Below are 21,908 nucleotides of genomic sequence, written 5' to 3'. Positions count from 1 at the left end.
GTACAGATGGATAGGTAATAGGAGCCGAATGAGTGAACACTGAAAGTCCGGGGATGGTCTGCCGCAACGCAGCAGGAGGGACAGAACGAGCCTGTCCCAGATAGAGGCTGAGAACTCCCGAAGCTGCTGTCACGGATGCGATATCGTATTGTCCTGCAGCTTACCTTAGGGAAGCCCGACCTGACGGTTCACCAACCTGGGCCTGCCACTCAGCTCGTACAGCACATCAAAATACAGCACGCGTGCCTGTTGAGTTTTTTTTAAACCCCCTTCTGATCCCACCCCCTTCCCTTCCTTTGATCTCATCGCCTTCCTCACCTTGGCCCCTGGGTTGAGGCGGGCGGAACACGCCCAAGACGCAAAGTGTCACTCCAGAGACCCCCGTCCAAATCTTGGACGAAAGAAAGGAGACCCCAGCAACGTCGCCAAGGGCACTCCCTAAACTCAGCATGGGGCTCAGGTTTCCTAGCACTGCTGCGCAGAATGGAGTGGTCAATCCCACCGGTCGGCCCGCGGGCTCGCACTGTAAAGAAAACCCGTCTTACCTAACCTGCGTTTGCCTTCAACCTCATCCACTTGATGCATTCACATGAATTCCAGATGTCCGCCCCAGGAAGTCACAGGGCAGGCATCCGTACGATGACAACTCTGGGAGTTCTTGGAATCAGTCATCCATTGCAGAAGCAAGTTTTATCTGGTGCATCCACAGCTGGGGCTGATGGCGTCCGCGATGGCTTTCAGGGGAAAAGGCGAATACAAGCAACCAACCGCACGAGTTCCCCAAACGACCCCCTCCACGACGACGGCGACGGCGGCGGTCCTTCGACAACCGAACATCCATCGTGTATGCTTTGCCACCGATAGCTCGCATGCGGCAGGAGTTGACCATCATGCTGGTCCGATGTGCCAAGGCAATGCAAAACGCATGACAGACCAGGACACAACTGCCACAACGCAACAGGGGGATGTGCAGCATGCAACACGGTCAAAACCAGATTCTCAGTCGAAGACGACATTATTCCACAACAAATATCCATAGCAGAAAACACGAGCAAGCTTTACTTAGTACGCCCAGCCGCCGCTCGCCCGTCTCCTCGAGCCCACAGTCGTTAGTCGCGAATTCGCCGCCGTGGCCACTAGCACAGTGGCTTGACTGGGACTGCTGCAGATCCGGCCGCGGGCAGTCCTTTTCTTGGAACAAATACGAGCCTGGAGCCCCGGGACATGCCCGGGGAGGCAGTGGAGAGGGCGAGAAGTCGGCCCACCCAGCCGATCGAACGGTGGAAAATGCATCAAATGCGAGCTGCGTATCTGCAGCATGTTCTTGATGCCGACGGCGGCTTCCTCAGTGTGCGACTCTGCCATGCAATTGCCTACACAATGACCACGGCCTCAATCAGTGCTTCTATGAAGGGTCCTTCTGAGTCCTGAGGCGATTCCATATTCCAAACGGCGGGATGAATCATCGGACGGGCGATGGATGAAGAGTGGGTGCAGGGCGTCCGTGTAATTACGCTCGTCCTCACGCACTGCAATAGTTCAGCTGATCTCATGGTTCGGGCAGGAAGAAGGAAGCTCATACGTGTCTCCGTACCTTTGGGTTGGATGCTAAGGATGCATCAACAAGCTCTGTATGTACGCGGTACTGCGTATGTAATTGCCACCATCGTGGATGCGAGATGGTGGTTGGTTTATACTAGTTGGGTGGCTGGGCTGGCTGGGTCGGCCACGGCTGGTGGCTGAATGTCTCCCAGCTGAAGAGACAACAGCCAGCTTCTTCCCTGGTTTTGGTAGCATTATACGATATCACTGAATCAACAAGTGTGTTGTTGTTATTGTAGTAGAAGAAGTAGTGGTAGTAGCAGTAGTAGCTGTTGTTTTTTCCGACCCCCTCTCGGTGCATGGGGCGTCCCTCTTTTTCCCGCCGACTGGTGCTCATAACTGATGGCATAGGATGGATGCATGGCCGGAGTTGGCTTGGCTGAGGAGATGGTTGGTTGGTGAGCAATCGGGCTGGAACGCGATGAGGCTGTACACCGAGTATTGGCCTGACGGGTTTTTTTTTGGTTTTTTTTCCATGTCCTCTTCCTTTTTCACCTACCTAAGTGGTCTGAACCTGATGTATGCGAATAACACCAAACCTCTAGTTGCCTTGGTTTTGTAATCGCAGAGGGTGTAATGTGAGGTAGGCTGAGGTACCTTACCTACGTTACCTTACCTTAAGGTCGGTCATTCCCTCGCGTTGTACTGTAAGGTAGGTAAGATAGGTACGGATAGATGGACGAGACTTGATGCAGCTCAGTGCTTTTTTTGGACTAACCAGCGGGTTAGCGGCCGATGGGCCCATTCAACACCGGCTCTTTCCAGACCCAGTAACGTAGATGGAACCCCACGGCCCCCTTTTTTTCCCAATTTTCTTCAAGCGCCCACTGCACCCCCAGTACTTGCCCCGTCTCTTGCTCCTTCTCTCTGTCTCTTGTTTACCCTACATCATCATTTTACAGGTTCCCTTTTTTTTTCCCCCTTCTTTTCAGCCTACCCTGCCCGGCGTCCCGTTCAGTCTTTGGCCCGCACCTGGGCTGCCTTGCAATCCTTGGCTGCTTCCCTGTCCTTTCCATCCGCTAGCAATGAAATCCCCCAACTAACCCGCGGGTAAGGTACGTATCATCCTGCCGAATGTGCTGGACGCCCTGACGGGGAGGAAAGGGACTCCCTGCGCACTGTGTTCTGAGAAACTTCCCCAGGTAGGCAGGTACCTAGGTACCTACGCAGCAGAGTCCGCACCACATTTCTTTTCTAATTGAGACGATGATAATTCGAGGCAATCAAGCCCGGGTTCTCCACGTCTCCTCCCACCGTGGCAGGGCCCGGATCACCCAGGGAACAGCAACGACCTCGCGGCTCGAACCGCCTGCCATCCAAACTGCCTGCAACTCATCAGACATCAACCATGCATTATGCTTCCTTCACATTCAAGCTTGGAACACCGCCCTCTCGTTATGCTTATCGTCATTCCGATGCTCGTCCGATGGCCGTTTGTGAGACGAACACCACCTCTCAAGCACGCTCCGAACAATACATTCCCGTCAACATCACTCTCGCATGTTGCTACAGGGACATCGTGCAATTACACACTGCATTCCAGATGCTGCAAGATGTCAGTGTAGACACATTCCTCGCCGCTGTCCTCTCGGACCAGGAAACATTCAGTTTGCTATTATCCCTTGAACCGCCATCATCGTCATCCTCCTCGCCATCATCGGCGAATTCCGCGGCCCTGATACGGAGACATGCGCGAAAACGCCGTTGTTGGGAGTTGGGACGCCACGCAGCAACCCGTCTTCTAATAGGTGCACAAAGTTTAGGTAGGGCATGGTTGAACCTCCGTCCATCGTTGCGGCCCTCCAACGTTTTGATTCAATCAGGCTGGCTGTCGCCCATGTGCCTATGAAGCCAACTTCAAACAGCCTCGGTGCTACCGATACTGGCGTATGCAATGCTGTCTTGTGCCTTTTGTGTCCTGGTGACGGCCCCCAAGGGAAACAAGAGCAGCGGAAATGCATGTCGTGGGACAAGACGCGCCTACCTATTCTCCATGCTCAACATGCGCGGGCCGTAGAGGCACTCTGATTGCAACGGCGAAATGATGAAATTAGTAAAAATAAAAATAATAATAAAAAAGGAAAAAGAGAAAGAAAGAAAGAAAGAAAGAAAGAAAATAACCCTCCGGCGGTTTGCACAGTGAGAATACCCCTGATCTCAATACCACTCGGTGTTGTCGGGTCTCACCTCATAGACCCCCAAGGCACACCTATAGAGCCCAGGGGGAAGGGGGCCCGCGGGAGAACTTCAGGCCTCACTCGATCAATCTCATCTCCAGTCGGGGAGCGTTGATTACCTTCGGACCGCCAGCGGCCCTCTTGGTCCCGACTCCATTGGAGCCATTTTATCCTATACAGCGACATGACTTGTATGCGACAAGCGCCCTGCGATAGTATTACCTTATCATGTCTTTGATGTTTACTGGTTTAGTTGGGAATTAAGACGACGCGAGGCGCAGTGATACCCTCGGTACGAATGGACAGGAATAGAACCCACGCTAGCGATGTCCGAGTGCACGTAGGTATACGGATACCAATTTGCTGGCGGGAGGACACTCCTATCCATCAGCATCGTAGCTTGACGGCAACAGGCTTAGGGAACCCCGCATCGAATCGCTGGACGAAGAGGAAGTCACAGGGGATATCTATGTAGACACTGAGAGAACACTGGCGAACACTGCATGGGTAACACTCTCTACGCTACGGACAAATCAGAATGAAGAGTGGAAATGGACGTCTGGAACGAGGTCAGCATGGTCAGCGTTGGAAGCACAGTGCGCAGTACTTGATCCACTGCAAACCGAGATCAGGAATGGGAGAATAGTTGAGAAGAAAAATAAGCAGGGGTACGGACTTGTCATTTCGTCGTCCCCGAGCCTGGATTGAGGCGACAATAGGCAGGCAAGGCAGGCAATGCCCTGATGCTGACGGAGGTGTCGTGAATTGTTCCCGGTCTCCACTCCGTATCCAATGTGTGTGTGTGTGTGTGTGTGGTGCTTGTGGCACACGGTTCGTATGGGAAAGAACTGCGTTCTAGGTCTATCTCGTCCGCCGTATGGAACTGCTGAGAATACTTGCGCCCCGAAGAAAACAATCCCCTTTCCCAGTTGCCATACTCGCTCGTTACTGTTACCCGCCCCCCGTTGCACCATCCTACCTCTCTGCCTCTGCTGCTGCCTCCCTTAGCATTTGGAGGGAAAAGTGGGATTCATCGCGCGCGAAGAAGAGCACGCACGATTGATTGCCCTGAAAGAGAGAGATACAGAGAGGAACCGCTTCGTTCGTTTCGTGCCTCGAGCTTCTCTCACTCGGTCAACTCAACTCAGCCTTGCTGGACTCGTCCGCTCTTCCCTTTCTTCAACTCTCCCTGCACGCTCGTTTCTTGCACACCAAGTGCTGTTGTTGTAGCACGTCTCCTTCGTTTTGAGTTTTCGACTTCTCCCCGTTTGCCAATCAACCATCACGCCTAATTTGACTTCGATCTCACCCTCAGGATTCTCTTGTTCCTTGTTCGACTTCCACATCGGCTCCTTGCACGCCTTGGAATACCTACAGCCCCTCCAGCTCCTCTATTCTGCGATTGACCGATCGACAAACGCGTTCGCGGAGTTCGTACACACCAGGTTGTCGCCGGTGCCATCGTGCCCAGCATGGCAATGAACTTACCACCGCTTGGTGGAAACGGCGGTGGCGCCCATAATCAACCTTCTCTCCCCTCGTTGCCCGCACATTCACAGTCAGACACGCAATTGACTGCCCATTTGGCCAGTCGTTTTCACGTCTCGCTGCCGACTGCTCGACTGTCATCCCACGCCCTCATTTCCCTCAATACCTACACCTCATCCGCCAAAGGTCCTGATGGAGGTAAGGAAGGGAGTGCCATGGCTGGCGCTGAGGATATTGCAGACCGGGCGTGGGTCAGATTGGGTCACAGATCAGAGAACCAGGCCGTCGTCTTTCTGTACGCATTTGTAGCTCCATCTTGATCTTTTTGGCTGTTTCGTACTGACTATCCAAATAGGGGTGAATCTGGCTCAGGAAAGTCTACCCTTCGATCCCACCTCTTGACCGCGTTCCTGGGCAAGTCTTCAACTCCTCTCTCTACGAAAGTATCTCTCGCTGCCTACGTTTTCGATACCCTGACCACAACCAAAACTGCGACGACCCCAACAGCCTCCAAGGCGGGTCTTTTCTACGAACTTCAGTATGACACGGCCACAACAACCAATCCGGTACTTATCGGTGCCAAGCTTCTGGACCACAGACTTGAGAGGAGTCGTATCACAGACATCCCGACTGGGGAACGCAACTTCCACATCTTGTATTACCTTCTGGCGGGTACCAGCGCCGCGGAGAAGGCCCATCTTGGCTTCGAGACCCCGGCTGGTACTGTTCAAAAGAGGTGGAAATATCTTGGTCACCCCACTCAGCTCAAGGTCGGCATTAACGATGCTGAGGGCTTCCAGGTCTTCAAGAATGCGCTGAAGAAGTTGGAGTTTCCCAGAAGCGAAATCGCCGAGATTTGCCAGATCTTGGCCGGCATCCTGCACATTGGTCAGCTTGAGTTTGAAACGACGTCCAACACCCAGATCACCGGTGACGACAGCGGTGGTTTCTCCCACGAGGGAGGCCAGACCGTGACGGCTGTCAAAAATAAGGACGTCCTCAGCATCGTTGCTGCCTTCTTGGGTGTCGGCACCCAAGACTTGCAGACGACCCTGTCCTACAAGACGAAGATGATTCACAAGGAGCGTGTCACTGTCATGCTGGATCCGACCGGTGCCCGGTCCCACGCCAACGAGCTGGCGCGTACCCTCTACTCCCTCTTGGTTGCGTACATTGTCGAGTCTATCAACCAAAGAATCTGCGCCCCTGAAGAGAGCGTCGCGAACACTGTGTCTATCATTGACTTCCCCGGTTTCGCCCAACAGGCGGCAACTCATTCAGCTCTTGACCAACTTCTCAACAACGCTGCCTGCGAAGCTCTCTACAACCTGACGCTACAAAACTTCTTCGATCGCAAGGCAGACATGCTTGAGAATGAGGAGGTAAGCGTTGCAGCTACCAGCTATTTCGATAACTCCGACGCCGTCAGGGGCCTACTCAAGCCTGGGAACGGCTTGCTCAGCATTCTGGATGACCAGACCCGGAGGAACCGCACCGATCACCAGTTCCTCGAGAGTCTGCGCAAGCGTTTCGAGGGCAAGAATCCCGCCATCACCCCTGGCTCCACAACTGCGAGACTCCCAGGCAGCAACTTCCTCACCGAGAATACGGCAGCTCTTTTTACCGTCAAACACTTTGCAGGTGAAGTTGATTACCCTGTGAAGGGCATCATTGAGGAGAACGGCGAGGTGATTTCTGGCGATTTGCTCAACATGATCAATTCTACCAAGAGCGAGTTTGTTGCTCGTTTGTTTGGTCAAGAAGCCCTACGCACAGTTACTCACCCAAAGGAGAGGTCAACTGTGATGCAGGCTACCATCAGCTCCAAGCCAACAAGAGCACCCAGTGTTATGTCACGAAAGACAACTAGGACCGCTCGCAACCAGGCTCGCATTCAACGATATCAACAGCAGCAGCAAGAGGAAGCTCAAGAAGAACTGGACAGGTTGAGCGATGGCAACTCCCAAGCCGGGGGCTCCAAGCTTCAGGCGTCGGAGCAGGGAGCATCTGGTCAATTTCTTGCATCCTTGGAGAACGTTACCAAGGCAGTGGCTGATCCCAGCACCAACTCCTACTTTGTATTCTGCTTGAAGCCCAACGACAGGCGCATCGCCAACCAATTCGACAGCAAGTGTGTTCGCACCCAGGTGCAAACGTTTGGAATCGCTGAGATCAGCCAGCGTCTGCGTTCGGCTGATTTCAGTCTCTTCCTCCCATTCGGCGAATTCTTGGGCTTGGCCGATTCCGACACCATTCTCGTTGGTTCCGAGAGGGAACGTGTTGAGCTTGTCGTTGAAGATAGGCATTGGCCGAGCAACGAGGTTAGAATTGGATCCACCGGTGTCTTCCTCAGCGAGAGATGCTGGATGGAGATTGCGCAGTTGTCCGAAAATGCTTCTGCTTCTGGAAGATACGCTCTACCATCCGACAACGGTGACGGTCACACACCTCAGGACACCCCTTTTGCTGCCTCCAAGGAGCGTCTGCTCTCTGCCGGCAACACGCCCATGGGATACGGCGAGAAGGGCAAGAGCGGATACTTTGGGGGCCAGGACGGCTCCGACGCTCGCTCCGAAGCTGGCGTTTCTGCCTTCGGAGGCGGTGACATGTTCAAGAACCTGGACACCCGTGAGCAGATGGCCGAACGTGGGAATGAGAAGAGTCTCGAAGAAGTCGAAGAATTCAAGGACAGTGCCAGTCGCAAGCGCTGGGTCTTCACCGTCTATCTCATGACCTGGTTTGTTCCCGACATTCTCATCCGCAAGATGGGCAAAATGCCCCGCAAAGATATTCGTGTTGCTTGGAGAGAGAAGCTGGCCATTAATATGTTGATCTGGCTTTTCTGCCTATTTGCTGCTTTTTTCATTGTGGTCTTCCCCAAGCTCATCTGTCCTACGCAACACGTGTACAGCGCTGAAGAACTGTCGTCCAACGACGGACAGGACGACAATTCTGCCTACGTTTCGATTCGCGGCGTCGTCTTTGATCTTGGTTCTTTTGCTCCTCGTCACTACCCGCCGTATGTTACTGTCAAACAGTTGAAGAACTATGCCGGCCAGGACATCAGCTCCCTCTTCCCTATTCAAGTCAGCGCCTTGTGCCAGGGCAAGGACGGTTCCGTCGACGAACACGTGTCACTGGATTACAAGAACACCAACACCACTGGCTCCCCTACGCTCGCCACCGTTGACCAGAACTTCAAGTTCCATGATTTCCGTTCTTGGACCAACGACAGCCGCCCGGATTGGTACTACGAACAGATGACCTTCCTTAAGGCCAACTACAAGAAGGGCAATGTGGGCTACTCTCCTGAGTACGTCAAGACTCTGGCCAACAAGCAGCAAATTGTTGCTATCCTGGACAGTCGTGTGTACGATTTGACGCAATATATCAGCGGCGGTTTGAGGATGCAAGCCCCGGCCGGCGAGTCGGTTCCCGAGGACACGGGCCAGACCAAGTTCATGGACAACACTGTTGCGACGCTCTTCCAGCAAAAGGCCGGATCGGATATCACAAAGCTATGGGATAACCTCAACATCGATGCTGCCATGAAGAAGCGCATGAAGACCTGCCTCAACAACCTCTTCTACATCGGCGACGTCGACACCCGTAACTCGGCCCGTTGCAAGTTCGCCGAGTATCTTGTTCTCGCGATCTCCATCATTTTGTGCGCTATTCTCGGCTTCAAGTTCTTGGCGGCCCTCCAGTTCGGTGGCAAGAATATGCCCGAGAATCTCGACAAGTTTGTCATGTGCCAGATTCCAGCTTACACGGAAGACGAGGAGTCTCTTCGCCGTGCCATTGACTCTTGTGCCAGAATGCATTACGATGATAAGCGCAAGCTTCTCATTGTTGTATGTGACGGTATGATTATCGGGCAGGGTAATGACAAGCCGACGCCTCGCATCGTACTTGACATTCTCGGCGTCTCTGAGACGGTCGACCCCGAGCCACTCAGTTTCGAATCTCTTGGCGAAGGTCAAAAGCAGCACAACATGGGCAAGGTCTTCTCCGGTCTGTACGAGGTCCAAGGCCACATCGTTCCTTTCTTGGTCATCGTCAAGGTTGGCAAGCCGTCAGAGGTTTCCCGTCCAGGAAACCGTGGCAAGCGAGATTCTCAAATGATTCTCATGCGCTTCCTCAATCGCGTTCATTACAACTTGGAGATGAGCCCCTTGGAACTTGAGATGTATCACCAGATTCGCAACATTATTGGCGTCAACCCAACCTTCTACGAATTCATGTTCCAAATCGATGCTGACACAGTCGTCGCTCCCGACTCGGCCACACGGATGGTTTCTGCCTTCCTTAACGACACTCGTCTTATTGCCGTCTGTGGTGAGACGGCACTAACCAACGCCAAGGCATCCTTCATCACCATGATTCAAGTTTACGAATACTGGATCTCTCACAACCTCACAAAGGCTTTCGAAAGTCTGTTCGGCAGCGTCACTTGCTTGCCTGGTTGTTTCTCGATGTACCGCATCCGCGCTGCCGAGACCGGCAAGCCTCTGTTCGTCAGTCGCGAAATCGTCCAAGATTACTCTACCATTCGTGTCGATACGTTGCACATGAAGAACCTACTCCATCTGGGTGAGGACCGTTACCTCACAACGTTGCTGCTCAAGTACCACAACAAGTACAAGACCAAGTACACCAACCGGGCTCATGCTTGGACTATCGCCCCTGACTCTTGGGCTGTGTTTCTCTCCCAGAGACGTCGGTGGATCAACTCGACGGTGCACAACCTGATGGAACTCATTCCCATGGCTCAGCTGTGTGGATTCTGCTGTTTCTCCATGCGTTTCATTGTGTTCGTCGACTTGCTGAGTACTGTTGTCCAGCCTGTCGTCGTCGCTTACATCATTTATCTTATCGTGATGGTTGTCCAAAACCCTACCGTGGTGCCAGTCACGGCCTTCATCATGCTTGGAGCAATTTACGGTTTGCAAGCTATCATCTTTATTGTCCGCCGCAAGTGGGAGATGATCGGTTGGATGATTCTGTATATTCTTGCCATTCCCGTCTTCAGTTTCGCCCTGCCTCTCTACTCCTTCTGGCATATGGATGACTTCAATTGGGGTAACACTCGTGTCATCGCTGGTGAAAAGGGAAAGAACATCGTTATTTCCGACGAGGGCAAATTCGACCCCTCTGTCATTCCCAAGAAGAAGTGGGAAGAATATCAAGCCGAGCTCTGGGATGCGCAGACCGTCCGCGAGGATGCTCGCTCCGAGGCCTCTGGCTATAGCTACGCCACTAAGGGACAGGTTCCTGTTTCTGAGTACGGTTACCACAGCCGTCCTGGCTCCATTGCCGCCGGCTATGCGCCTCCAAGGCCCCCGATGGGTTACGATCAGCGTAACATGTCTCGCATGTCCCTTGCAGCGTCCGAGATGGGCGGTAACCGCAACAGCCAATTCGGCGGTTCGCAATTCTTCTCCCCCGAAGATATGGTCGGCCTGCCCAGCGATGACGCGTTGTTGGCCGAGATCCGCGAGATTCTAAGGACGGCCGATCTGATGACGGTGACGAAGAAGGGTATCAAACAGGAGCTGGAGCGTCGCTTTGGCGTTCCTCTGGATGCCAAACGACAGTACATCAATAGCGGTTAGTCCTTCTCTGGCCACCCTTTACATCTCTCTCCTACTAACGTCCTCTGCAGCTACGGAGGCGCTCTTATCAGGCCAGCTGTAAAACGCAGCGTCGTTGGTGATTTATAACTAATTTAATGCATCACATTTGGCTACGGGGACACCAAAAAAGAGAACACCTCTCACGCTTACGGACATTTGCTATTTATTATCAACTGGGAGGAACTGCATGCATCGGGAAAGTGTTTATTGTATTGCGCATTGTTATATACACAGAGGAATCTAGCATAATACTGGATGAAGTTGTCAGATGAGTTGCCGATTCAGGACCTCGGATAGAGGGGGTAAGGAGCCAATGCCTTAAGTTTCATAATTTAGACAACACTTGTTCTTGCACAAAATACATCCCCATGCGGCTATCAAAATGTCAATCATCCGGCAACTTGTGGATACTGTCGGTATTACATACAATAGTAAGTAGTCTTTTCCCACACCGGATAAGCAATGTTACGTTATTACTTGACGTGGTCATCAACTAGACTGTGCGTGCGATACATGCAGAATCAAGATGACCCCATAACCTGACGACAAATGTAGCATACATAGACAAAACATTCCACCGAGAAAATATCCAGCAGCATTGAGCATCAAGCAGGACAGGTGTTTCCTATCTTTCTTTCTGGCCGTGCATGCTTTCGCGATGGGTCCTCACCGCTTTGTGCTGATTGCCGGAACCTCCTCGTCAAAAGGGAGAACATCAGGCAAAGGACCGACTGGAGTGATGGAGAAAGGGTTGATTTGAGTGTGGCTCTTGGTGTAGTGCCACTTGATATGCTCGAACTGGGTCGTGTCGCGGAAGGCTTGGACATTCCAGTAGAGATTACGCATCCACTTGTGGATGAAAGGGTATCCAGAACGGATATCGCGTATGTTCGTCTTGAAATGTTGCACGTAGACGGGCTGTGCAGCTGTTAGTAACTTCGTGGTCAAGAAGATGCAGCTGAACTCACATCGAATCGAATAATGGTGACAAAGCTGCGCGGGGAAATATAGAGTTAGCTTGGCCTTGATGCCCAACTGAAGAAGGGAAAATAGTAGGAACAGAAAGAAAAGAAGAACGGGACCGCCTGAGACTCACAGTCTGATATCCGCTTCAGTAACTGACTTTCCGAAGTAAAATGGGCCCTTGCTATATGTCGACTTGAGGTGCGCCTCGGCTTTGTCGAGAGCCTCGAAAAGAGCGACGACGTTGCGTTCATAAGCCTCCTGCGTCGTGGCGAAACCAGACTTGTAGACGCCGTTGTTGATCTTGTCGTACGTCCACTCATTTGTCTCGTCAATCTGGGTGCGGAGAGTCTCAGGGTAGAGGCTGACTCGACGGTACTTTTCGTCCACGAGGTCGTCAAACTATGGCCAAGGTCAGCTACGCCAAATCTCTTCTGGCTTCCAAAATTAAGTCACCTCGGTGTAGAACATGCGGATGATTTCGCTGCTTTCGTTGCTAACGATGGTCTTGAGCTTCTTGTCATACAGCACCGGGACAGTGAAGCGGCCCTCATAATTGGGCTCTGACTCGAAGTAAACGTCGCGGAGGTGTGTGAAATTCTCGTGGCCCTGGATGGGGTCTGGGACGACATTGTCACCGGGGACGCTCTCTTGCTCGCCGTTGGTGACGAAGCGCCACCCTGTTGCGCAATCAGCCCAGCTAACACACTGAATTTTTGTGCGATTGACCAAATCTACCTTTCTCTCCTAGGTGCCAGTGAACAACGGAGTAACTGATGATGTCCTCTAGACCCTTGAGCTGGCGGGTGATCAAGGTACGGCAGGCCTGCGGGATGTGAGCTACTTGTCGCGCAGCCACCAGAAAACAGGGCCCTGGAGTGCTGGTAAAACTTACCCAAGGACAAGCATAGCTGACATAGAGATGATAGCGGCCCTTCTCAGCTGGAAACTTGACGCCTTGCTCCCGGGAGATCGAGTCACGGAACGAGCTTTGCTGACGCTTGAACTCGCCGGACATGTCACCGGACTTGACCCACTCGGTGATCTTGCTGGCCTGCGGCGTTTCCGTGTCAGTCCTGTGCCTGATATAGAATTTCCTGCCCGCTGGGCTCTGGTCACCGTGTTACAGTCGCGGCTTTACATACCATTCTGAGCTGTTGGCTGCGAAAAGCGTCTTTATGCTGGACGAAGGTTGACGAATCTGAAGGCGAGATGTGTCGAGGCGATAGCACGGCTGACGTCAAAGACCGAACCTGATGACGGTGGCATAGGCTTTGTTTGCAGCAGTGGGAGAGATGATTCAGAATCCTCACGTTCATGGGCGATGATGATGATGTTGGCCGGCAGCAAGGACCCGCCTCGAGGGTGCGGGGGCGGAAAGATGATTTTATACGGTATGGTCTAGAAAGGGTTGATGCAGTTGCGTGGTGGTACGTTTGTTCGCATTGACGAAGCGAGGACGACTAGCCCATGCGAGCCACTCAACTTGGGCGTAAAGTATCTTTGGTGATTATTACAAAGGCGTACATAACCCATGTCATCTACGGTCTCCTCCCCTTTCATGCCTAGAGTCGCCATCCGCAACGTCCCTCTACAAACGTCCGCGAGATAACAGTTGCGCAACAGCTCTAAGCATTGCTAATGGTGACGTAATCAGGACCCAACAGATACTGTTCCACCCTCCACGCTACTGAAGCAGAGCGCTTACAAATGGCCACTGCACCTTACTCGTACAGGCTTGGGCTTATTCATTCGGGTACGTATTTGGGCGTCTCGTCGTCCCTTGATGCGGATCGGTTATCCTAGCACCGGGTTATCGTGGCACCGGTTTTCTCGCCATGAGAGCATTCCATGAATGTCAAGATGCGATCTAAGTTGTTGTTCCTAGCTGCCTACTTGACCCTGTGATACAGCCTTTTCTTCTTCTGAATCCTATCTTGAATGCTCGACATCCTGATCTGTCTGTTCATCTAAGCCTCCTCCCTGACGACATACCTCAGTCAAGACGTATCGAGCCCTCCAATCTAGACCCTTAGGCCATCTTCATCTTGATGTACGGAACCTCAACATCCTCGCCGTCAACATCTTCTGCCACCATCTCAAAGATGACCTCCTTCTGATGAGAGGGAATAGGCTTCTTGGAAACAGTTTCCACCAGCTGGCTCAGTTTCAGGTTCTGACGGTCCTTCAACTTGGCAGGGGGGAAGAAGCTGGCATACAGCAAGCTGACGCCTGAACTGAGCATAGAGATGCTGAGACCTTGCTTCTCGAAGTGCTCGAGAAGCTCCTTCAGCGTGATATCTGCCACTTCAAAGCGATCCCAGATCTTGTCTAGCTTGACGATACCGTTCGGGCCCTTGAACTCCACCTTGGGGCTTGCAATCGGCTCGCTGAACCCGAAGAATGGCAATGCCAAGTTGATGAAGCCGTTCTTGTACTGCTCTAGATCTTGCTTGCCATCGATGACCTTGTACAGCTCTAAGATGACCAGACCTGTGACGAGAGCCGTGGTTGTCGCAATAGCAGGAATGATCTTCCCAGCAATGAACTTCGTCTTGTGACGGTCAGCCTGCTCAATCTTGTAGTTGGCAGCACGCAGGTTGCTGCAAGCCGTGATGAAGTCGATGTGATGGTTGGAGTCGTCGTCCTTCTCAAAGTCTACAGGTTGGAGTTGGAAGCCGGCCAGATCATTAGGAGATGGCAGGCTGGCAATGATCTTCTGTAACTCATTGTTGTCGTCGAAAGAGCTGCCCTCTCCGCCCTCGGCGTTCGGGTCCTATCAAGTATTAGAAATGACTAACAGACGAGTCTTTCGTTTGAGGTACTCACAGGGTCGTTATCATTGGCCTGGATCTTTACGCCTTCCGCAGGCGAGAAGTCAGGCACAATCACATTTTCAAGCTCGCGCAGGTAAATGTCCTTGTCAGTGCCAGGGGATTTGATGTTGTAGTTGAATGCATGCAGATTGGCAGCAGCAACAACAAAAGCAAAGTGAGTAGGGTTCTTGGCATCGAACTTGAGCGGATCAGGGGCCCGCTTGGGACCAGACCAGAAGGGAGTGCCACTGGAGGTTGTCGAGTCCTTAGGAAAGTTGTGCAGAAGTTGCTGGATCTTGTTGTTGAACTCCTTCTCGAACAGAATCCGTGCCCATGCGATACAGTCTTCGAATGTACGCGGGCGGTCGGTAGTCAGGTAGTCGCGGAGCGTCTCCAGAGTCAACTTAGCGCTACCGCCTTGTTTCAACGTGGCCTCGATGTAATTGGGCTGCGTCAGATAGAGATTGACAGTCGAAGGAGACGTGATGAAGAGGTTCTCGAACATATGGTCCTTGGCCCAGGCAATGGTGTGTTCGATCTTGTTGGGGAAGCTTTTCACGGTGCACATGGGGAATTCCTTCTCGGGAGGGTCTTGAGAGGAGGAGTAGGACTCAGTGAGATGTGGGAGCACAACCTGAGTATTACCCTTGGTTCCGAGGGTGCCGCTTTCAAGGAGAGGCTTGCGGAAGAACACGCAACGTCTGTCAACGTATGTTCTCGCCTCCACGTTGTCAAGTGCATTTGTGACACCATCGAGGTCGTTCCAGAACTGTTCGTTGAAGGTCTCCTCAGTCTCGGGACTTACGCGATCCTTCAGGCAGACGATGTGGCCGTTAAGGTCAGGGTTCATGGCCTGAACGGCTGCTGCTGCACAATCGCTCTTCATATTGCCGACATCCTTGGCACGGAATAGGAACTGACGGTTGAGGTTGCTCTTCTCGATGGAATCCATGTCGGTCACTGTGATCTTGCCCTTGGGGCCGGTACCCAGGCCAATCATAGCCCAGTTCTTGAGCATCTCGCATCCGATGGCACCCGCACCGACTAGGAACTGGCGTAAGTTGGCGATCTTCTCTTGGTACTCGCGACCGAAAACCACAATCTGTCCGTCGTACCGAGTGCCCAACGGCTTGCAGAGCTCCGCAGTACGTGCGGTACTAGTCGGGAGAGACTCGAGCGAGTCGAAGTACATCCACTGCTTGATGGGCTGGAACTTGCCGGAAACGGCCTTGAGGATCTCCTGCGCAGTAATTCCACCAAACAGAGCTGCCATGGGGTTGAGGTCGCCGAGAGCTTGATAACTCAGCTCCTTGATCAGCTTTTCGTCGAACTCGACCTCGAGGCCTTCCGCCTTGGCGAACTCCTCTGCGGAGCGGAGGATGACCGTGGCATCTCCATCGTCCAAGGGGTTAGGGAAGCGACCCTGACTCTCCGCAAACGCGTGGAGAGCCTGGAAACCAAGATGCAACTGCTGGGGACGGTCGAATTTGGCAAAGTCAGACATGACAAATTCAGGCTCCTTGATCGCAGCGGTGATGCTCTTGAAGTTGATAGACTTTGGCATCTTGACCTGCTGGTAGAGACCTCCGCGCTTGTACTGACCAAGACCGGAAACATCGCCGATCGAGAATGTGTACGGGCCCTTGACAGTGATCTTGCGAGGCTCGCTTCCATTCAAGCCTTCCATACCCTCAATCTCAGAAAATGTGACATAGTCACCATCCTCAAGTCCATGACGAGTCTCGTCAAGAGCAGAGACGAGTCCCTCCTCGTCAATGCCGGCGACAATTCCGCTCAAGGGGCTTTCGCCGGTTTGGTCGATGACGGTAAAGTTCTCGCCAAAGTCACAGAATATGGAGCCAAATAGACCGAACGTGTCGGCGGCAACGACGTAAATGCCTTTAGAGTGGCAGTAATCGCCAATAAGAGTCTGCAGTTTCAGAGGAAGGCTAGTTAAGACGACAACCTGGTACTTGTCGAATTGGGAGAGGTTCTCGCCCAAGCTACGTCGTTGGTCAGCTAGATCTTCTTCGGTATTTCATTTTCCGAACTTACTTGGACGACTGGTGGACCTTGATCGGTGTGTATGCGTTCAACTCGGCGACTCGAGGGGCCGTAACCTCATCCCTGGGCTTTCCAACATCTTCCGGGTGAAGGAAGAATTGTGAGGACAAATCGGCGAGGGAGACCAGACCAGGATCGTAGAGTGTGAGACTCTTGACTCCGGCAAGAGCAATGTTCTTGGCAATCTCGACACCTAATCCCTTTAGACCCGCAATCAGAATATTCGAGGCGCCCATGCGCTTCATGGCCTCGTGGCCTAGAACATAGAGCTGGCGACTGTAGAGGGATTCATCGATCTCGGTCAGCCCTACGATGGAGTCGTCAACCTGCATACGGGTCACCAGGTCGACCTCCGGTAACTTTTTGTCCTATGCATGGTGATGTTGTTAGCAGACTGATACGACGCGACGTGAAGAGGCCGGCCATGTCGCGAGCTGCAGCGGCGCTGCGGGGTTAGAACATCGTTTTGGCGAAGCACCTGCTTCGACCACAACCGTAGTCGAGGGGGTAAAACGTACAGCCATGGCTCTTTTCTGGGAATTCGTTGTCCCGCCGTTGGAAAGTTTGCGCTTCCCCAGCTTGGCGAGCTGTTTCTCTCGAGGTGCTGCTATGACGTGGAGGGAAACACGGCGGTGGGACGATCAGCTCAACCCCACCAAACGACGAAGCGAAGGGTCTCGTGTGTGTGTTTGAAGGTGTCGTCTCGTTCGGCCGCGGGGTCCGTTGGTATTGGGTTCGTGAAAAGGGAAGTGCGCTGCGTAGAAATGGAAAATGTGCACCAGGCAAACTCGTAGAGATTCCGAGATGGAGACGCAGATGGCAGAAGAGTAGCCTTGTTGGAGTGATGTAAAGCTGGTCGAGGAGCCTGCGGGTGGAGAGGTGTGGTGTTGACGAGGGGCAGGGGGGTAACTGGGTGATTCAGTGGGGGTTGAGGGAGGTGAGAGGCACCTAGCTACCTTACGGATAAGGTAAGCAACTACCTGACGCTAGAAAAGTGGCGGGCTACCTCACGAATCTACGTTGGTTGGGGGGGTGGGCTTCTCTCACGTACTGCGTACACAGTGTATAGCGCTGGAGCTCCACCACTTGTGGGCTTAATGTAGGCCCACGGGTGGGCGATTTCTAACAGGAGCAGAAGCGTCTTCCGCTCCTGACATCATTACTAAGTGATGTGTCTAAGGTGCCTTCAAGCTATCTACTGCGTACCTTAGTACGCTCGGGCAATGCCGGTGGATGGCTGCAATCGCATCGACCTCTTGGGTTAGCGCGAGGTCAGTAGAACACACTGTACAAGGAAACAAAGTAACGTGTCTGGCTGAACATAGGTGTCAAAACTCCTTTTTTGGCACTGTGCTTCTGCTGCTTTGAGCCAGCTTCTCCGATAATCTACCGAGTTCCATCGCGGGGCGAAGTCCAGTGCCACTGGCCCTTAAGCTCGTCTGTCATTGACCCAATCCTCCACTTCCAGGCACCTCTGCAGTCTGGCATAAACTAAAGCCGGCTGCTCTGATGTGCACCTAGGAGGTCACAATAGGGTACTGTCGAAACCAGTGTTAAATGATTTAGTGACATCCCATCATGCATAGGTCATCACCGACCATCGACAAGGTTGACGCTGTGAACACACTGATCTAGATGTCAATAATCCTGAATACCTCCATGGTAAGGTCGTCGTCCGTTGGCAACTTTTAACAGACTGGATCACGCAATGACGGTTGATATTTGAGCAGATGCGTGACACCCTTCGTTGCTGCTGTGCGAAGTGAACCCAATCTCCGCGCACAAGATCCGGCGTTTACGCAGCTACTAATCAGCTTGGCGTGCTTAACAGTGCGAGGATACCGAGGGTCATGTTGGGAATTTCTTTTGGATTGTATTCAATCTAGTGCGTGTCTGAGTGACTGGCTGAGCAGCACCACCCAACTGCACGACCAGGCCTCAATTGGAGGACGCGGTTTCCACGTGTTCGAGCCCAGAGCAAACGATCCGAATGCATAACGTGGCAGTTTCTCTAGAGTCTATCGCCCCGCGAAGCAAGGTGCTTATAATCATTCGACGTGCTTCAACTCAACGTCACTGTAGTAAAGGTTGTTAGCTTGATAACAGTCCGGCAAGGTTTGGATCCAATGCCAAGGTAAGTGATACATACAAGATGAGATCGGCGCGAGGGGGAATGTGACCGGTGAAGCCGCTAGAGTCGAAAGTCAGTGTCTGTCTAAATGTGCCGCAGCGGCATAGCGGCCGAAGAAGATGCCTACCGCTCGCCATAGGCATAGTCGCTGGTAATGTCAAGGGTGGCCTTCTCGCCAACCTTCATGGTGGTGACGCCCTCATCCCAACCTGCAGCGTATATGTGTTAGCGGTCACGCAGACAAAAACTAGCAGGATATCATCTGCAGATTGCTCCGGTGAAGTAAGCGGGTGGTGATCGTGGCGGACGTCGTCGGAACATACCCTTAATGACCTGGCCGACACCAATGCGGGTGATGAAATCGCCGCGGCCGACAGAAGAGTCGAACCTGTAAGGAAGATGTTGTCAGCAGCGGTATTGAGCAAGTGCTTCCGAAGATGGCGGGGAGGCTTGGGGATGCCACGCAGTGGACGGGTAAGGAGGGCAGCAGAGCAGAGCAGAGTCCGGCGTCCTTACTTCTTGCCCTTGTTGTCGGGCTGTGTGGTGTCCTTCAAGTAGCCAGTGTACTCAATGGTGACGGTCTGGCCGGGCTTGGGGATGGCACCGGAGCCCTCCTGATGAGTAGTCTTGGTAACGCCCATGGTTGCTAAAGTTGGCAATTCGTGTGTGGGAGTGGTTGCGTAGTGTGGAGGTGAGATGAGAGTGGGAAGGAGAGAGAAGAAAGCTGAAGCAACGAAGGCAAGCTTAGATACCTAGGTCCCGAACAGTGGAAGTGGGGTATGGAGGGGTAATTTGTATTCTTCGGGTCAAGGTCCAAGGTCAAGGGCAAGGGGCGGCGGCACTACGGATGCGACAAATCAGCCCGGCGGACGCGACCTTGCACTTTAAATACTTTGTGGGAATTCAATGTGGGAATCGGATCGGTATGGTATCGTATGGTACGTATGCGCATGGGTGGTATGCGCATGGCAATGATGGCTGAGGTGATGTCGCAGTCGCGACGACTTCGCAATTGCTTGATGAGTTGCGCTTGCGCGCGTTAGAGGCCAAAGTACCCCGGTACACCGGTACGACTGTCTCTCTCTCTCCACGGACAGAGATCACGGTTCCAACATCGCGACAGGAACTTGTAGTCAAGCGCCATACATCACTCCACGTACCTTACCCTAGTCATGGTACCATATCTATCTCTCTCGTTGCTTGCGTTTGCCTGACCTGGCACTTCTGGCACCTCCCGCAGCCTGTTTGCCTCTATTTCCTCCAATCAGCCGTACTAGCCAGATTATCTGATCACTCACCGCCCAAACACACATCGTGTAGAATCACCCAGCTTGGGCTGTTTCAACCCCTCTCTGTCTGGCCCGAACTTGATTCACATCCTCAGCCAGTACATAGGGTCTGAGGAATCGCTGCCGCTATCTCGATCTCGTTTACCACTCATCCGTACCCATCCGAAGCCCTGGCGGGCACGCAGTTCGTGGAACACGCAGGGCTGACAAGCGGCGAACATTACGTCGACCGCTCGGCAGTCCCTTGAATTGAACGAGGGGTATGCCCCAGTTCCCAGTTCCCCGTGCTTGATTAGCGTTCGAGTACGAACGCCGTACTCAGTACAGTACGTTGTTTTTTAAGGCCTAAACGTTGTATTTTTTAGGCTAGGATAACATTACGTCAGCCCTCTTAGAAGTGCCCTACGGTAGCACTTTCGGCCCCGTTAAACCTCCGTCCGGGGTCCTTCTATGTCTCGGAAGATCTAATATCCGAACGGTGGGTCACCTATCAGATTAGGCTAGCGTTAAAAACGTGTTGTTCGTTGTATTTGAGGGTCAAAGTACAGAACGTACTATTCTAGCTAAAATACGTATTTTCTCGACCCCTATGCTTGATGCCCCTCCATCCCCTTCGCGCTAGCCTGCCCATTCGCATCACAGCGACGACAACGCCTGCTTGACTTGTGTCTCTGACTGACGAGGTACGTTCGGTCGGACAGAAAGGTAGTCTTGGTCTTCTTTCGATCAGTCTGAACACCTCGCATTATGAACGCCAACGTCAACTGTTCAAACATCCCGCCAGTGATACCTCGAAATCCTCCATCGTTTGGCTGTGCCCCGCCAACTTGGTTCGCCTCGGGCGCGGCCCTATTCGCCCATGTCCCACTGTTGAGCCAATGGCGCCCGACCAGCAAAGCCTTGTCCCCCAGCCACTGACTGCGGCCCTGCCAAAAAAAATAAATAAAAAAAATGTGATAGACAATGCCGTCAACCCAGCTTGAGAACATGACAACACGCACATCTCCACTGCCTTTGACAGCCCTGTCTAATCTCTGCCGTTGTAAATGGCCAGGTCCGAAAACCAAACGCAGAAAAAGAAACCAAACTGTGGGCTCTCTGCCAGCCAGGATGTGCCGTCTCGCAGATACATAGTACAACAGGCGTGAAGCTCGTCATGAAGACTTCGTGGAGCATTTGACACATGATGTGATTGCTCGGAACCTCGCCCGCATATGCATCTTCGCGGCAAGCCCAATACAATTCCGGTCAGGCTTGCGAACGCCCTGTCCTCGTCCTCGTCAATTGTCGTCAGAATATGATAGACCCTCACATCTCCACGTCGGCGGGTGTCCATGGAGCAATTGGTAGGTCTTTCTGCGGGATCTGGCAGTTGTATATCCGTAGTCACAGCCAGTCATTGTCGTCACACGTAGAAGTCGACCTTGCACCACAGCATCGGACCCGGTAACGTGTTCTGTATCGGGGTTCTTTGCAAGACGGCCCAGGCCCCTCATTGGCGAAATGCTGTGGCCAAAGACAAGACGGCTGCGGTCCTGACAGGCTATCAACAAATCGAAACCCATCTCGATCTACACAATACTTGCGTGTTTTCCGCATCAGGCCGCCATCAACGACGGATCGGAGAGGGGCATCAAAGGCGGTGGACTGTGAGAAATATCCAATGGAACTGATAAGTAAAATGTTAGTAAATCATCCTCGTCGTAAGTCTTGGTGGTGTGGTGTACACTTACCAGGTCCAA

General features: G+C 52.8%; 3 protein-coding genes across 3 annotated transcripts; 1 reads left to right on the top strand and 2 right to left on the bottom strand.

The window, feature by feature from the left end:
* Positions 1-5,482: 5,482 nt before the first annotated feature.
* GCG54_00008961 (Chitin synthase 8) lies at positions 5,483-10,964 on the top strand (the record flags this gene model as incomplete). Its single annotated transcript, XM_045408916.1, has 3 exons — positions 5,483-5,562; positions 5,623-10,877; positions 10,933-10,964. The coding sequence occupies 3 exons, from the start codon at positions 5,483-5,485 to the stop codon at positions 10,962-10,964; spliced, it is 5,367 nt and encodes a 1,788-aa protein (XP_045257832.1).
* Positions 10,965-11,569: 605 nt separating this feature from the next.
* Positions 11,570-17,270, bottom strand: GCG54_00008960 (Ubiquitin-activating enzyme E1 1; the record flags this gene model as incomplete). Its single annotated transcript, XM_045408915.1, has 10 exons — positions 11,570-11,821; positions 11,872-11,896; positions 12,000-12,268; positions 12,323-12,546; positions 12,605-12,692; positions 12,762-12,942; positions 13,924-14,642; positions 14,696-16,685; positions 16,738-17,114; positions 17,142-17,270. 10 exons carry the CDS (start codon positions 17,268-17,270, stop codon positions 11,570-11,572), a joined length of 4,254 nt encoding a protein of 1,417 aa, XP_045257831.1.
* A 1,567-nt stretch (positions 17,271-18,837) lies between these two features.
* On the bottom strand, positions 18,838-19,518 carry GCG54_00008959 (FK506-binding protein 1B; the record flags this gene model as incomplete). Its single annotated transcript, XM_045408914.1, has 4 exons — positions 18,838-18,937; positions 19,005-19,086; positions 19,201-19,265; positions 19,394-19,518. 4 exons carry the CDS (start codon positions 19,516-19,518, stop codon positions 18,838-18,840), a joined length of 372 nt encoding a protein of 123 aa, XP_045257830.1.
* Positions 19,519-21,908: the final 2,390 nt, after the last annotated feature.

The sequence above is a fragment of the Colletotrichum gloeosporioides genome (genome assembly GCF_011800055.1).
Source record: "Colletotrichum gloeosporioides strain Lc1 chromosome Unknown consensus_92, whole genome shotgun sequence".
Lineage (NCBI taxonomy): Eukaryota > Fungi > Ascomycota > Sordariomycetes > Glomerellales > Glomerellaceae > Colletotrichum > Colletotrichum gloeosporioides.
The sequence above is the reverse complement of the archived record's forward strand: the minus strand, read 5'-3'. Positions and strand labels throughout refer to the sequence as shown.